General features: G+C 34.1%; 1 protein-coding gene across 1 annotated transcript in view; it reads right to left on the bottom strand.

Annotated features, from left to right (window-relative positions):
- The window catches only part of LOC145678750 (talin rod domain-containing protein 1-like), a 59,640-nt gene that overhangs the window by 5,209 nt on the left and 36,943 nt on the right, over positions 1–17,488 (bottom strand). Inside the window, exons 4-5 of the mRNA XM_081749218.1 lie at positions 15,928–16,140; positions 12,151–12,360 (exon numbers count right to left, since the gene is read on the bottom strand). Coding sequence (XP_081605344.1) covers positions 12,151–12,360; positions 15,928–16,140 — 423 coding nt within the window. The remainder of the gene's footprint in view (positions 1–12,150; positions 12,361–15,927; positions 16,141–17,488) is intronic.

Below are 17,488 nucleotides of genomic sequence, written 5' to 3'. Positions count from 1 at the left end.
TCAAGAGATAAGACAGAAAGAAACTTTCCAGTTTTCCCATGCTTTGCCGAATAAAGAGTAAAAAAATCTTTAAAAAGAAATGTTATTAACCGACTTAAGAGGCCTTATCCCGGCGAAATTAAAATACTGCTAATTTTACAGTAATTATGTGATATCTTCAAATATATAAAAGATAATCGAAATGTGGAACAGGAGCGCCCTAGACAATCTCATGTTACATGGGATACCGTTATTACAACTCACTTATATGCTTTCGATTTCGAGCCATTTTGAAAATCGGCATTTATTTTCGCGTTTCTAAACAGTTGAAAACGGAAAGCCACTAGGTGAATTGTGACAACTGCACCTCACGCAAAACAATATTGCTAGGGCGCTCGTGTTTCACATTTCAATTATCTTTAATCTATTTGAAGATATCAAATAATTACTGTAAAATTAGTGTTATTTTAATTTTGCTGGAATAAGGCCTCTTAACAAAAGCGCTGGACAGCAGAAAATAATAAAAGCGCTAAAAATCAGAAAATAAGAATAAAAACACTTAAAAACAAATTAATTAATTACTATTATTTATTTAAAAAATTGAAAGTTTTTATTTTTTGATTTTTGTGTGTTTTTAAAGTCTTATTTTTCTTTTATTTTAATTTTTACACTTCTTCGCTACCCTAGCAGTTTAGTTACATACCTAAACCAAAGGTAGGACACTGACTTCCTATAAAATAGATCAGCCTACGAAACGTGCGTCACCAAATATATACAGGACAAGTCAAAATCATGGACCCGATTTCAGAAAAGTATTCTGTGAAATCTAATAAACATATGTCATTGTGAGACCAGCGTTTCCTAAGATTAATTTCCAAAGTTTAATTTTCACGCAGTGTTTCCACTTTCTACCACTAAGAGTCAGCAGCAAGTATAAGATGAATTGCTGATTACCGCAGCATGCTACAAAAGGTTTGGCACGAGATACACGATCGGCTTGATGTGTGCCGTGTTACGCGAGATGCTCACATAAAAAACACTTGTGATAGGTTTCAAGAAAACTTTTGACAGTTTACCTTTCTTAGCACAGTCCAACAATTAAGGTTTTAAGAAAACTTTTGACAGTTTACCTTTCTTAGCACAGTCCAACAATAAGGTTTTAAGAAAACTTTTGACAGTTTACCTTTCTTAGCACAGTCCAACAATAAGGTTTTAAGAAAACTTTTGACAGTTTACCTTTCTTAGCACAGTCCAACAATAAGGTTTTAAGAAAACTTTTGACAGTTTACCTTTCTTAGCACAGTCCAACAATAAGGTTTTAAGAAAACTTTTGATAGTTTACCTTTCTTAGCACAGTCCAACAATAAGGTTTTAAGAAAACTTTTGACAGTTTACCTTTCTTAGCACAGTCCAACAATAAGGTTTTAAGAAAACTTTTGACAGTTTACCTTTCTTAGCACAGTCCAACAATAAGGTTTTAAGAAAACTTTTGACAGTTTACCTTTCTTAGCACAGTCCAACAATAACATATATTCATACACATAAGGTGAACCACTTAAAGTTACGCTTTCTTGTAACTTCTAAACTAATTGACAGAAATAGCTGAAATTTTGTACCTAGCTAATATCAAAAGCGGAAAAAAGTTTGACGTACCCTACAATATCATCAGATTAACAGTTACTGTCTCAATATAAAGTTTCATTTTTTAAATTTCTTTGCGTCAGGTTATTACATATTTCAAATCTACATGTTAAAAAAAAAATTAAATTACCACAGTTCATTCAGTGTTACCTACTAAGGATGCTATTGTATCACAAATAGCCAAACTTCGGTGGGCTTTACATCAATAATAAAGCAGTTGAGATATCTTTGTTCATATCTAAAGTAACTTATTGTCGAATACTATGACCATGATGCAGGGCATTTCAGGTAAATAGAAACAAATTTACAAGAAATTGAAAATTTGATTTTTTTATACATGCTTTATTTCGAAAAAGTGCTTAGATAAGTATCACATAAAGGATTTATATGGTCTCGAACAGACAAAACAACCATAATGCCGTTTACAACAATTTCATATCTCAAATCGTTCCAAAGATATGATAAACATTGATAGTTTGCAACACTGCTTAAAATGATGAATTTGTAGAGAATGTTTAAAATGATTGTTGCTTTCTTTTGCATCATATAATATTGTAGTGATAGTGTTTGGTAGTTGCAATTACATTAACGATAGATTTCCATGGTCTAGCTCCGAAGGCTATTAGTATCAGATCCTAATGAAACTTACATGAAGCTACTGCTAAAGCGTACAAACAAACAATAAAAATGTAACTGTACGACCTAGTTGATCGATTATTAATGAAGAAAATTTTTAACTTTTTAAATAAACCTCGCATAATAGTGCTCTCAAGAATTTTTCTCTCAGCCAACAAACGAATGTGCATATATGTATGTGCGTCTCGTCTGCGACGGAGATCGCAGAGTTCCTCTCCTTCCCATATAAGGAGCCAAAATCCAGCACAATGGACAAACGTCGTCTCTAAAAATTCCAATGTATGGATTGTCGTAGTTATTTTTAGCTTCTGACATCAACGAACTGCGTAGCAAAGCGCTCTATTGCCTAGCAACAAGACGAGACAGAGAGAAAAGAGAAGTTAGTGTTACAGATACACCCGAAGAAGCCACCACGAATGAATTAGCTAGTGCGAAAATACAGCAATAATGAAAAGTCTGATAAATACGTTTAGTGAAATTAGAACGAACCATCGAAATGAACGAGCAACGTTAAATAATATTTTATCAAGTGCGAATAAAAGTTGTTTTGGCGGCATGGAGCTGGAGAACGGCATACTATTCGATTTACCGCAAAGAAGATGAGAGGAAAGCAACCCGCAACCTACAGGACATCCCCCCTGAATATCCAATACAGTCCCCCTTCTAGTGCCAAAGCAAGTGAACAGTGCTAGTGAAAGTGTAATAATCAGTAATGTAACGAAACATAACCAATAATTCGTGGCGACCGCGTCAACCGCGTCCTCGATAATCAACGGGCCTAAATTAAATTAAATCAATATATATATATATATATATATATATATATATATATATATATATATATATATATATATATATATATATATCACAGCAATCAGTTATCCATTTGAAGTGCCAATAGTGGTGTATCATATGTTCGTAAAGTTTTAGTGTTGTGAATTAAAATTAAAGATAGAAATCTGAGTATCCTTTCAACATAATAATGATGGTTTAAATTTACATGTATTAATTTTAAGAAACAACCTAATTCATTTTTCTTTACAGCACGAGTGATTAGCGCCTATGCAACTTAGTAATACATACATTAATAAATTGCATTAGCGCTAAAGAATACAATTAGAGTTGACTTTGTGCCGGTTTCCCGTAACGTTCTGACCGAACTCTGAACCCGTTGTCCAACGGCTGTATGGTCAGTTTTAATGGTCGATCCAACCCGATAGTAAATGCTAAAGAAGACATTCGAACCGTGGAGAATCGAACCCAGACCATGGGAAAGCGCAAGCCCACTTTGGGACCGTAGGACACGAACCACATACAGTAATAAAGGGTTTATCCCAATAGGGAGTGAGACGTACCTGGATCGAACCCAGTACTGTTATATATGGTTTTCCCTCATAGGAACGTTCTAGGACTCGAACCGAGGACTGGGGGGCGCGGTGGCTCAGTGGTAGAGCGTTCACCTCTGGTGCTAGGGGTCCCGGATTCGATCCCAGCCCCCGCCAAGTGAACTTTGTGGTGGACAAACACCGTGCTCGTGGGTTTTCTCGGGGTACTCCCGTTTCCTCCCACTTTCTTCATTCCACCATTTTCACTCATCTCTCATTATCACCGTCTCCTTTAGCCTAACCGGCATAACCGTGGGACGTAAAGCTCAAAGATTTCATTTCATTTCCGAACCCAGGACTGTAATAAATGGCTTTGCCGAACAGGGATAGAACCCGGATACTGTTATAAATGGCCTTCCCGAACAGGGATAGACGAGAATTGAACCCTAATACTGTTATAAATGGCCTACCCGAACAGGGATAGAACCCGGATACTGTTATAAATGGCGCCCGAACAGGGACTGTTATAAATGTCGCCCGATAGCACAGGAACGTTCGGTAAAACCGCACTAAAGCGACGCTAATTGTATTTTCTCGATAAAGGTAAATTGTAGTGCCTCTTTAGTGTTATTTAATTTTGTTGTTCTGGCATTAGTAAATTAATCATCATGTCCGTAAATAGAGAAATAATTCCTGTCTTGCATGAAATGCGAAAAATATGGAAAGAAACAGAGTAATTAATAGTAGAAAGTCAGTTCAGATATAGAAAAGAACTTTTTACATTGTTAGAAGTCGAAAATGCCTTAAAAGTAGAACAGGAAATTTGTAAAATTCGTAAAAGAGCTAAACAAGAAATTGCAAAATCTCTTATGAAAAGGAACATAGAATATAGGGTTGAAATTGAAGATAAAGTTGTTGCTAAAATGTGTGAATTACGTAAATCTGATTTTTACCGAAAGGTCAAAGATGAATGTGTTTTTGAATCAGAATTTATTTCCTTGTTAGACATTAAAGGTAAATTGAAAGTTCACTATGAAAATTCAGACATTGTACGTACTGCAAAAGAAAGGTTAGCTGAAGGGATATACAAAAGATATTCAAAGCTTTACAATGTTAGTTGTAACAAGGATTCCAGTGATAATCAGAAAATAAATTGTAAAGTTGTACCACGGAATTGGGTTAGGTTTGCTGATCCTCCTGAAACTGTAACTTTTGCGCACCCTTTTGTACAAGTTAATGAGTTAGAAAATATTCAAAATTATGAAAATCGTCAAGGAAAAACAGTACTATTAAAAATAAAATTTGCTGAAAGTATTTTAGAATTTGTTGAACGTGAGTTTGAAGGTATTTTGTGGGACATTGCCCCCGTAGCTCAGAAAGCATATGCACGAACAGTGAAAAATGAATGTGTTGAAAGTTGTACTATTTTGCCATGTGTTAGGTCTCAGTCACCTCCTATCGTTGTAAATCAAGCCAATGCTGAATTTCTTGACAATAAATTTGAACAGGCTGAAGAAATATCTGAGTGTGAATTAAAAACAGAAAACGAAATCATTCCTGTTGTTAGTCACATTAACGTTGAATTAGGCCAAGCCAAAGAGTTTGTTTTGTCTCTGTCGAATAGCATTATAGAAAGAAAAAAGAATAACAAGCTCAACCCAGCTGCTTCTTTGCAACCTCCACCAACCATCGAGTTGGTCACGTCTAGTACAGATGTGTGTGTGAGTCAGCGATTGGCTGCTCCAGCTGTTTGTTTGTTTTGTAAAGGAACAAAAGGCATTCATGGATGCAATGCGTGCGTCACTGCAGGAAGGTTTACTAAAGTGGTAATAAATTGCGTTGGGAATGAAGGCGAAAGCGGCCCGTTCACGCAGTCTTGTAGTGTATTATGTTTGTTAGAGGAAAATTGCCTCTATGACACCTTGCTAACCAGTAAATTAGAATGCGTTCCGTTTCACAAAACTTGTTTATTTTTTGTGTCTGTTAGGGTTGTAAAGATTTGTCAAGTAAAGAGTAGTTCTTTAATCTGCGAGTTGAAAGTTAAAAACATACAAATAGAACAAACGAATAATGTCATCTTTTGCATAGTTACTTGTATTCAAGTTGTGTATTTAAAAGATTGTTTAAACGGCTTTACGCCAGGTAGGCCTAATGATAATGACCATGACTCAGTAACGTGGGAAGAGAAATTAAAAACCTGTCAAGAATATTTTAGTAAATTACGAAATGTTGTTTGTCAAAGGGCAAGAAAATATAGTTCACAGGTTCAATATGGCAAAAAGCACCGGCAATATAAAAAGAAAGTACGTAAAGTCAGACGGAAACTAAAAAGAGTTAAACGTATGCTGTATTGTTTTTCAAAATTTTCCAAGTATGTTCGTAAATGCTCTTCAAGAAATAAATGTAACAGTCGCATCAATGCTCAGACAAATAGTTATTGTAAATGTCAAGTTGTGTTGTCGCACCAAGGTGATCAAAATTTTAAATCAAATCACACTAGTAACTTAGCGATCCATGACATAGTAAAGGGGTCAGGTGCTGACCACTCATCACCTGCTGACAAACATCACGAATCTTTTCAGGAAGAATGTGGTAATCGGGTGAATGTATTTTTTACGCTCAAGCGATTTGAAAGGATGCGTAATAGCAAAATTAAATGTCGATCACCAATTACTATCAGTGATGTGCTATCAGCTGATCGTGACGTCATAACAAAGGCTAAGCATACAGGTAAATGGAAAAACCTAGTGAAAAGAAAAAAGCAATCTAGTGTTCAACCTAAATATAGTGAAATTGGTGTACAGCGAAAATTATCACGAAAGAAAAGTAATTGCAATTCAAGCAGTGATAAGTTAGTTAATTTCTTGTGCCATGTAGCAGTTATACATATTGAGAAACCATTCATGCTAGTTGTTTATTGGCAAATGAAACCTTTGAAAATTGTTTTTGTGTTGAAAAAACCTCGAGTAGGTGTAGGATAAACGAACAACTTCGTTATGCCGGACTGCTTGTACTATATGAAACCGACACTTGCAATGGTTTTGATATTTAAAAAAAAAACTTGATATTTCAAGCATACGTAATACGAAATTACTTGCAATAGTATATTTTTTCGTTAATGGCTTCACGACGAAATTTAATTTTTTGAATCATAGAAAATATAGTGTTTCGAAGTGCAAGAGTGAATTTGCGCAATGAAAATTTTCAAATATAGTGAAATGAAATAAATTTAAATTGTGAAGATGTGGAAAATCTATACAAAATATTTCATCACAGTGTTGCAATTTTACAAAATTAAAAATGTTTTGAATCACAAATTTAAATATTTTGGTGAAAAATCATTCGCTAAGAAATCTAAATTAGCACATTTTAAATTAATGAGTTAAATCTCTCAATTTTTAAATAAACATACGTCCATTAATAATAATGTATACTTACGATGTGTAATGTCAAGTTATTTGTTTTACCAATCAGTATGCCTCTGGGATTACTAATCAGCTGAGGATACTTGAAGTTTGGTGTGGTAAGTTATTGTAGTATGGTAGTTATCTGTACCCACCTTCATGGTGCGTCGTTCAGTTGAAAAGAATATATAATGAGACATCCTATTATAAATAAGTATCAGGTAAGTTGTGTATGTGATAATTATTGGCAACTATTGTTGCATTCACTTTACATTAATCTTTTCGTTGAATACGAAAACATTTCAAGTCTTAACTTGAAAACATGGAAGCAAAGGTCCCTCCAATATTATGGGTTACTCATATTATGTAATGCCCGGAGTAGGCAATTTTCTTATTAGTCCCCTCTATATTATTTTTGAATTTTACCCAAATATCCTATCTTTTCACTTTGCTTCGGGGATGGACATAAATGACATTTTAATGTGGGTAGGTATCTTCAAAATTTCGGAGGGCAGACACTTTGAAAGGTGTAATGGTATGACAAACCATCCACTGCTCAGTCCATTCTTGGTTAATTTCTAACCGGAATGTAATAATTGTAAATATCATGATATTGAGTGTTGTTGAAGATTCAAGTTATAATTTTCATACCGTAATCAATATTTTGAAAATATTTATGTGTGCTCGTACTTGAATTTAATTTGTGTGCTATATATTTGATTTATAGTAGTAATGTTAATTGAAATAATACTACTAATAATAATATCAATAAATGAAAACAGATATACAGTTATTGTGTTAGTTTTCAAGAATGTTTGAAGTTGTTTTTAATGAAAGTAAATATTGAAAATAAATGTTTTTTGAAAATAGTAAGAAAATAAATTCATGTTACATTTAAAAGTACAAGGCACTACATTAGTAAATATGTTAGGTTACAATGATTACTTAATATACTTGTAATATTTTTGTGTTCAATCGTAAATAATGCCAGTAATTAGTTGTTCAATTATTAAATGTGATATTTTGAAAGAAAGTAACAATAACTTTGTTTGTCTTTTTGTGTTTGAAATTGTGGCACTTAAATATTTTGAAATAACAAATAATAATATAATGAAAGACATTGATAAATTTATTGAAATTATGGCCCAACCGTAATCCGAAATTCGTTTCGTATGGCCCACGTGTGCGTTACCGTACTTCCGAATGAACTTTAAAAATTTTTCGTTATATCATCTCGAGAAGAGTTAAGTGATGTTAACCCTTTGAAGACCAGTGAATGAAATTTGGTGACAGTAGTGAAATGATCAGTGTTGCAGGGTTCTATTTGTTTTTCTCTCTCCCTCAAAACAAATGTCCTGCCGAGCGCCAATGTAACTGTACGACCTAGTTGATCGATTATTAATGAAGAAAATTTTTAACTTTTTAAATAAACCTCGCATAATAGTGCTCTCAAGAATTTTTCTCTCAGCCAACAAACGAATGTGCATATATGTATGTGCGTCTCGTCTGCGACGGAGATCGCAGAGTTCCTCTCCTTCCCATATAAGGATCCAAATTTAGCACAATGGACAAACGTCGTCTCTAAAAATTCCAATGTATGGATTGTCATAGTTATTTTTAGCTTCTGACATCAACGAACTGCGTAGCAAAGCGCTCTATTGCCTAGCAACAAGACGAGACAGAGAGAAAAGAGAAGTTAGTGTTACAGATACACCCGAAGAAGCCACCACGAATGAATTAGCTAGTGCGAAAATACAGCAATAATGAAAAGTCTGATAAATACGTTTAGTGAAATTAGAACGAACCATCGAAATGAACGAGCAACGTTAAATAATATTTTATCAAGTGCGAATAAAAGTTGTTTTGGCGGCATGGAGCTGGAGAACGGCATACTATTCGATTTACCGCAAAGAAGATGAGAGGAAAGCAACCCGCAACCTACAGGACATCCCCCCTAAATATCCAATACAGTCCCCCTTCTAGTGTCAAAGCAAGTGAACAGTGCTAGTGAAAGTGTAATAATCAGTAATGTAACGAAACATAACCAATAATTCGTGGCGACCGCGTCAACCGCGTCCTCGATAATCAACGGGCCTAAATTAAATTAAATCAATATATATATATATATATATATATATATATATATATATATATATATATATATATATATATATATATATATCACAGCAATCAGTTATCCATTTGAAGTGCCAATAGTGATGTATCATATGTTCGTAAAGTTTTAGTGTTGTGAATTAAAATTAAAGATAGAAATCTGAGTATTCTTTCAACATAATAATGATGGTTTAAATTTACATGTATTAATTTTAAGAAACAACCTAATTCATTTTTCTTTACAGCACGAGTGATTAGCGCCTATGCAACTTAGTAATACATACATTAATAAATTGCATTAGCGCTAAAGAATACAATTAGAGTTGACTTTGTGCCGGTTTCTCGTAACGTTCTGACCGAACTCTGAACCCGTTGTCCAACGGCTGTATGGTCAGTTTTAATGGTCGATCCAACCCGATAGTAAATGCTAAAGAAGACATTCGAACGGTGGAGAATCGAACCCAGACCATGGAAAAGCGCAAGCCCACTTTGGGACCGTAGGACACGAACCACATACAGTAATAAAGGGTTTATCCCAATAGGGAGTGAGACGTACCTGGATCGAACCCAGTACTGTTATATATGGTTTTCCCTCATAGGAACGTTCTAGGACTCGAACCCAGGACTGTAATAAATGGCTTTGCCGAACAGGGATAGAACCCGGATACTGTTATAAATGGCCTTCCCGAACAGGGATAGACGAGAATTGAACCCTAATACTGTTATAAATGGCCTACCCGAACAGGGATAGAACCCGGATACTGTTATAAAAATAAAGAATCGTCAAAATCGGTGCACCTATGTTGAAGTTATGCGTGAACATGGACACAACATATACAGTATATATATCGGATGTTCTAAAAATGGCGTCCACGCGCTACAGAACATTATTTTGCAAGTCAAAATAAAGCGATATATATATATATATATATATATATATATATATATATATATATATATATATATATATATATATATATATATATAATTGTATGCCTTTCAGGTCCTCATCTGGAGACGCGAATTGCACTATGTGGCAACGTCGCAGAGAAAGAACCTTAGAGAAGATCTACCAATTCATCAAATAGTTACATAGATTCTTTCTAGATGACAGTTAAACTCGATAGGCTTTGACACTAGCATCACTTATCAGTTTAATAATGGGTGTTACTGTTTGACGGATTCGAGGAGTAATGCTAATGGTTCCAAGTTAATCTGCGACGTTGCCACATAGTGAAATTTTGATTTCATATAGCGGCTGAAGAAGGCCTCAGAGGGTATACCATTATATAGCATTTTCAGTTTATTTTAATCTGAAGAATACTACTCTGTTTCGTCATTTTTAGAACTCCCGATATAAACGGATCGAATTGAGAACCTTCTACTTCTTTTTGAACTCAATTAAAAATGAGAAATTTGTTTGTTTTACAAAGAGCCCAGTGGCTCAGAAGCTTCACAACTAGCGAATGGTCGTAGATTCGATATGAGACGTAAGAGCTTATGGTTGGTCTGGATTTTTTCGGCGTTTTGCAGTTTCATTCTACTTTTCATTTCACAAGTTCTTTTTCGTCTTATTACCTTTCTCTGACATTTATCATTCGTCTTCTGTAGCTTGGAAGTGTATTAGCAAGAGAGAGAGAGAAACTGAAAATTTATTGCCATTTCACATATAGGGAGTATCGAATGGAGATTTTTACGTATGATACATATCTAGTGATATAACTTAGTTCTTTACTATAACTTTTATTCCAGTTAACATTGTGACATCTCAGAAAATTTGTGTGATGAACCAGGCACGTAGCCAAAGGGAACGGGGGTTCGGACCCTCCTTCGAAACCAGAAATGAAAAAAGTAATGAAGGATGAAAGAAAAAGAAACGAGAAAAAGAAGAATCAGGCGTTTGTTTTACTATATGTTCCAAATGATATAAGCAGTAGCCAATGATACGCAAACTTAAGCACGGCGTTGTCTGCATGTGCCCTTCTCATTATTTCCTCTCCATTCCAGCCTTACGAGGAATACATTAGCCGAATTACTTGCAATACATGGTGGCGAATGAGCGGGATACCCTGAAAAAGTCAGGGAATTTGAAATTTCTAGATAAGATACGGAATTCTCAGAATTTCTGCCACTAGTTAGGGAAATTTCCAACTTTCGAAAGCATAGTGCCGTTCTGTAATAGTTGACATCTTTTATCATAATTTTTTATAATCGTTCTCTGTAGTATCAAGCATGTTATTTCAAAAACACTTTTCTACAGCTCCTTTAACTTGTCATTTGGAACAGACAGTAGTTGATGGAACAATAAAACAAAACGTTATGTGGAAAAAAAGTCCTGTCAACATTTGATTCAACAGAGAAAAGAACGCAGATTTTGTAAAATATTTTACATTATTGGATATGTACTTTTTATAATAGTTGAGGTCATAATGAAAGGAAAATTGCTATATTTGAATGAACAGAGGAAGGAACGTTGATACTGTAAAATCTTTTTCAATGCTTTTTTTAAAAAAAATATTGTTTGGCTCGAGATTTCTTTATAGTTTGTTATTAAAATATTTACTAACATAGCCTCATTTTATTGTCCTAACAAACCAGTATATGTTGCCAATAAAATGATTTTAGAATGGCTGAGCCCCTGATATGATACCCACAGTATTTCATGTCACGGACCCCCCCCCCTCCCCTATTACGAAATCCTGGCTACGTGCCTGGATGAACCCTGTTTTATATATAATTTTACCTAGATTCCACACCGAATTATTTTTCATTTTTTCCTTTTGTTTATTTGTAGAGCAGCATGTCTAAAAGGAGTGTCAAAAAATATTAGTATTATTGAACGGATAGTAAATTTATACATAATATAATTAACATGAAAGAGTATTGAGAATATTTCTGATGTATTTCTTTGAACTTACTGGAAGACTTGGTGGCTAAACTTCTTTAGTATTTTTTCAAGGCCTCGTATCTAAGCATTCTTTCTATGGTTGTGTACGTAATCATTAAACAAAAACGAAAATTTAGTTTGAGGACGACTGTATTGTACTTACTTGGCAAGCTTTGTAGTTGTGTTCATTAGGATTATCTTTTAGAAACTTGACGCTCCCACAAAATGTGTTGACTGCTGATGTTAAGCTCTTCAGGCACAACCTAAATTGCTCCTTAATATTTTCTTCGTTAGCTTCATCTGCAGCTTTCAAGCATGCATCTGTCAATACATTTGCGTTTTCACCAATGCTAATGCAAACATCAGTTAGTTGCTGCAAAGGACAAGAAAACAAGAATTAATTGATGTTTTTTTTTCTCTAACAATACGAAAAATAGAGAAAAGAAAAGTATAATAATTAAAACTAACCTGAGTAACGTTCTTATCCTGTGTTTGTTCAGTCTATATTTCAAGTGCTTCTCACGGGCACATTTCGTCAGGGTTTAGGCTTAAGACTTTTGTCTCTGCAGGTCTTAACATAGGGTTTTTATTTATTTATTTTCTTTATTATTATTATTATTTACGACAATGGCGTGCATATTTACGGTTTTCTTTCAATATGCGTAATTAGATTAGTTCACTAACACCTAAATCAAACTTGTTTCTTGACTCATTTTTGGGGGTTTAGATTCTGGAAGGCAATCTTAAGTTACATTACTGGCATCAATGAAATCTCCAATTCGTCCATTTTGCCATTTGGAAGTGGGACGAATCAAATGTTATGCATTAAAATTACCATATAAAAATAATTCTACTTCTGAATTAGCAACTATATATTTGAAATTGAAGAGCTCCTTTCCAAATACCACTTAAGTCATATTTTTAAAATTTACAGGAAACACCAAAAACTTATACTGCCTTTGTTTTAATGATAATGTAATATTTTAAAATGGCATTTGATTGGTATATTGGTACAGAACAACATACTAAGGGCATTACAAAATTTGGTTTTGGATTTGAATGCAAATGCAGCACAAAAAATAAAGTATTTTCAAAATCCATCTAAGTCACAGAAATAAAATGCATATTACTTTAAAGTAATCGCTGAATAACTGCTTTTTACCACCTATCATGAATAAATGACATTTTAGAGATTGTGAAGTAGTCTTAACATAATATGAAGAGTAATAAAAAGTTCAAAATATGAAAACGGTTCGAAAACATTAGGCCTATTACAGAAAAAACTCTTCGTCACTTAAATACAGCACAGGCTGTGTTTCACCACTCGATGCACTATTTATTTTAGAAGTTGTGAAGTAGTCTTAACATAATAAGAACAATAATAATAAGTTCAAGTTATGAAAACATTTCTCAAAACGTTTTTCATTTCTTCACTGTACTACCCAATAATAGGCCTATTACAAAAAAGGCTCCTCATCACTTAAACACAGTACAGGCTGTGTTTCACCAAACGATGCACTATTTAGTGCTTCTTCGTAGAATTCTTGCTCTTCGCTGTTCAACTCAACAAATTTCAGCAACTTTTTGACATCTTGTACTTTCTCACGGCTGATGTTGTTAACACTCTGAACGTTAACAGCATTTCTGAAGCTTGGAACTTGCTTCAAGTTTCTCTTTAACACTGCAGAATAGGAATTCGGTCCAGTGAAGGTATTCCTGTGACCAATGGACTTATAGTCCTTGCAGAAACGCAGAACCCTTACTTCTGTTAATTTTATTGGCATAAGAGATTTGAATATGTCCTTTGAAAATCTCTTAAAATCCTTACAAATCCAATCAAATCCATATTTTTTCACTTGACCATATTTACTTAGAATATTTTGGTAATCTGTAGGACTTTTCAACACTTCATGGTGCCTGTACTCCTTCTCTACATGCCCAAAGATCCTATACGCAGGCAAATATGAATGTCCCCGAATGGGAAATACAACTTCAATCACATCAAACAAAGGACTGTTCTGTATGTAAGACAGTAGGAATGCCATCATTGTCTTATTCTTATTCTGGCCGCTACACGAGTCTGCAAACAATCTCAAAGTGGAGACTGCCGAGATTGAATTTTGCTTTCCAGCTCCAGTAAAAAATTGGCCAGACAAGATACAACTTCATTTGATCCTCTTGGCAGGTCTTTCTCCGTCCAAGTGTAAAACCACACGTTTTTCTTATTAAGTGTCCCGTCATGGATCAAAATAGCTAGGTTGTAGAACCAGATTTGACGGGAATAGTACACTTCACTCACGTTGAGTTTTGGTAGGGGTTTATTTTGTTGCATGTCAAAGACAACTTTAAGAACTGAGGGTTCATCTAACTTCATAATTTCATAGAACTTTTTTGCTCTCAAGTTATGGAGCCTATACTCTGTTTTGAGTTTTTGTTTCTCATTCACGTTACTGGTCTTGTTAATTTCAGCTTTCTTCGCTGCACAAAATGAGCAGATGTCAGTTTTAGGGGAACCAAATCCTAGATTAAACTTACATGTAAATATGTTGTAGTATTTCTGGTATGAACAAGGTTTTCCTCCGCGTACAGCAAATTCTTTTTTCCACATAAGATACATTTTCCTCACATTCAATGTAGAAGGTAAGTATGAACGTTCAGATTTTCCTCTTCCATAATGAGATTCCACGGTTTTGAACTTACTGATATGGCTTATTATGCTTCTTGTGACACTAATATGATCCTGTTTGACTCTTGAGCCTCCTCTGTTTTCCGTGCGAATGACATCAATACTGGTTTTCATGAACTTTCGTAAACCCTTAGTCTGTCAATGGTTATGCTTGCTACTGATAAAAATGATTTTACACACACAGGAACTTGCTCTCCATTTTCTTTCAGTATGCTATATTCAATGACAGCTCGATCTCTTGGATTCTCCACTCTTGGTCGTAGCTGTTTCTTCTTTAAGTTAATGAAACGCAACAAAAAGTTGTCCTGCTCAATCTTCGTTCTATTTGCATGTAACTGTTCAAAGAAGTATTTCACATCATTACTGGTTACATCATGATCATGTTGACAGTTTAATTTTGGAGGATGTCGTGCTTCTTTGCTGTTTCTAGCTATTTGTTTTTTTCTTCTTACCCAATGTTCCGGCTGGTTTGATCGTTTCTTCACTTTGCTGCTTTCTGGCTGGATCCCTTTCTTCTCCATCTTGACAACAGTCTTTCTTACTTACTGGTTTCAAACTAACTGACCATATAATAAAGCTCCCTAAATTAACAGAACCTAAATTTAGATCCATTGTTGTCGTAAAAATAACTGCGCAACAACGGACAACATATTACGTTTCAAAATAAAAGCATAAACTATGACTTAGTTGGGTTCTGGAAATTATATATTCAATGACTAAGGTGGACTTTGCAAAAAAACGTAGTTTTTGAGCCATTACACCAGTGAGACTTGAGTGAGTTTTGCAGTTTATTCAAGATTAATATGTGCATCTCACCCACAATATCATAATAACAAAAAGTTTAAAATTGAGAAAAACTGACTTAAGTGGTATTTGGAAAGCAGCTCTTCAATTGCAGACACAGAAATAAAACATGGTGATCTGATGCATATTTACTGATGGACTCATTGTATGTATCGTTTCTGTTTAATTTTATTGTGTGTTCTCAAGAGTGATAAGGAGATAAAACTTTTTAAGAATTAGTGATGAAACAATATGGAAATAAAAAGAATAGGACGTGTAAATTTGTAAATCGTCGCTTCCCAAGGACGAAGAACGAGTTTTCTTTGAAATATTCTCAAATTATAATTCATAATAAATTTGTCAAGAGTAAATGAAAGGGTAAAAGTAAGAGTACTTAAAGCAGAAAATGCACTACTATTTATTTTATTTAAAGACAATTATTTGTTACCCAATGAAAACAAAATTACTTACAAGTGCAGTGACAGTGTGTAGCCTGTATGTTCGGAGCAGACCACATTTATGCTCTATCTCTGCTGCTGCGTGACATAATCTGTATTTGTCCACTGGTCCTGGAACTTCCGGTGTACTTCCATCATGAAGTACGGCCAGTAGGTAAGCAGCATGGGCACAACATTCCGTAAGAGAAACTACCAAGTCACAGATTTCTTCAATGCAGACACGAATCTAAAAGAATTGATTAATATATAGTATATGTTCACACTTAAGTCATCCAGTTCTAAGCGTCTTTCCTCTGTCACACACCATTGATTCAACTATTATCCTTCGCGACGAAAGGGAATGCTAACCAGGTACAGGTACACTCATGGCCAAAATTATTGTCACATGACTATAAATATGTTGTTGTAGGAATATAATTTGATAATGAATTCGCCCGGTGTTTCTTACAATGTTAGTATGTGTATAATCGGCAAAGACATGTATGTGGCAAATTTCATGTCAAAAGAGCAATAAATAAGAACAATAAAACGAAAATAAAACTTTCTTCTCCATTTAGCAACATTTTGTTTTACTCATTCTAATTTTCGTATGTATAATTCTTTTCCTATGAAATTTACCACAAATATACATTTCCCGATTATACACACAGTATCAGTATTAAAAGTACCCTGCAAAATCATGATCAAATTATACTCTTACAAGAAGACAGTTATAGATATGCGACAATCATTTTGGACATCAGAACAAAATGTTAAAGTTATATTTTTAACCACCGAACCAGTATAAGAAAACGCTTTCCTAGCTTAAATATTGAAAACTTGAGACATAAGAAGAGAAATAATAGTATGGCTGTAACGAGATTCAACTATAGAGGAAAGAATACATAAATCAAGGAAGAATTAATTAGAAACTTTCGATATATGATGCTTATTTATAATCGAGAGAAATAATGGTATAGCTGTAACGAGATCAAACTATAAAGGAAAGGAGAACATAAATAAAGGAAGAATTAATCAGAAATTTCCGATATATGATGTTAGTTCCTTTTGTTTGTTACTTACTTATAGTCAGTTTTTATTGGCTCTTAGTGCATCGATAGTCTTAGTAAATTTATTTACTGATGTAGTAGAAGGTGTCGTATTTATTGTTTTGTTTTAGCTAATCTTTATGAAATTAAATCCTGGAATCTAGTATATAATTAATTACTTGCATCTAATTCTTAAAATATATCGGTTGTACGATTCAAAGAAAGCGAGAAAAATTCTGGGAATGCATTTTGTTCATTGGATGCAAAGATAAAAAAAGGAACGCAATGTAGTTTTCATATCTGGATATTATTATATTTCTGTTGTGACGAAAATTTAATGTACTAATACACATTCTTATTAGCGCAGGTTCTCCAATAAAGATATGACTACAATAATGTGTTTGTAATGAAGTAACAAACAAAAAGTATTATTTAGTAAATAAATTATACCACTATCACATTCTTTTTCACTTTTCCATTTAGATTGGAACACACTATATGATACAATTCAATGTACAGTCAACGATAAATGTTCTTTCTGTTTGA

The sequence above is a fragment of the Thermobia domestica genome, chromosome 2 (assembly GCF_964235325.1).
Source record: "Thermobia domestica chromosome 2, izTheDome1.hap1.1, whole genome shotgun sequence".
In the NCBI taxonomy this organism is placed as follows: domain Eukaryota; kingdom Metazoa; phylum Arthropoda; class Insecta; order Zygentoma; family Lepismatidae; genus Thermobia; species Thermobia domestica.
Note: the sequence above shows the minus strand (reverse complement) of the source record. Positions and strands in the feature narration are given on the sequence as shown.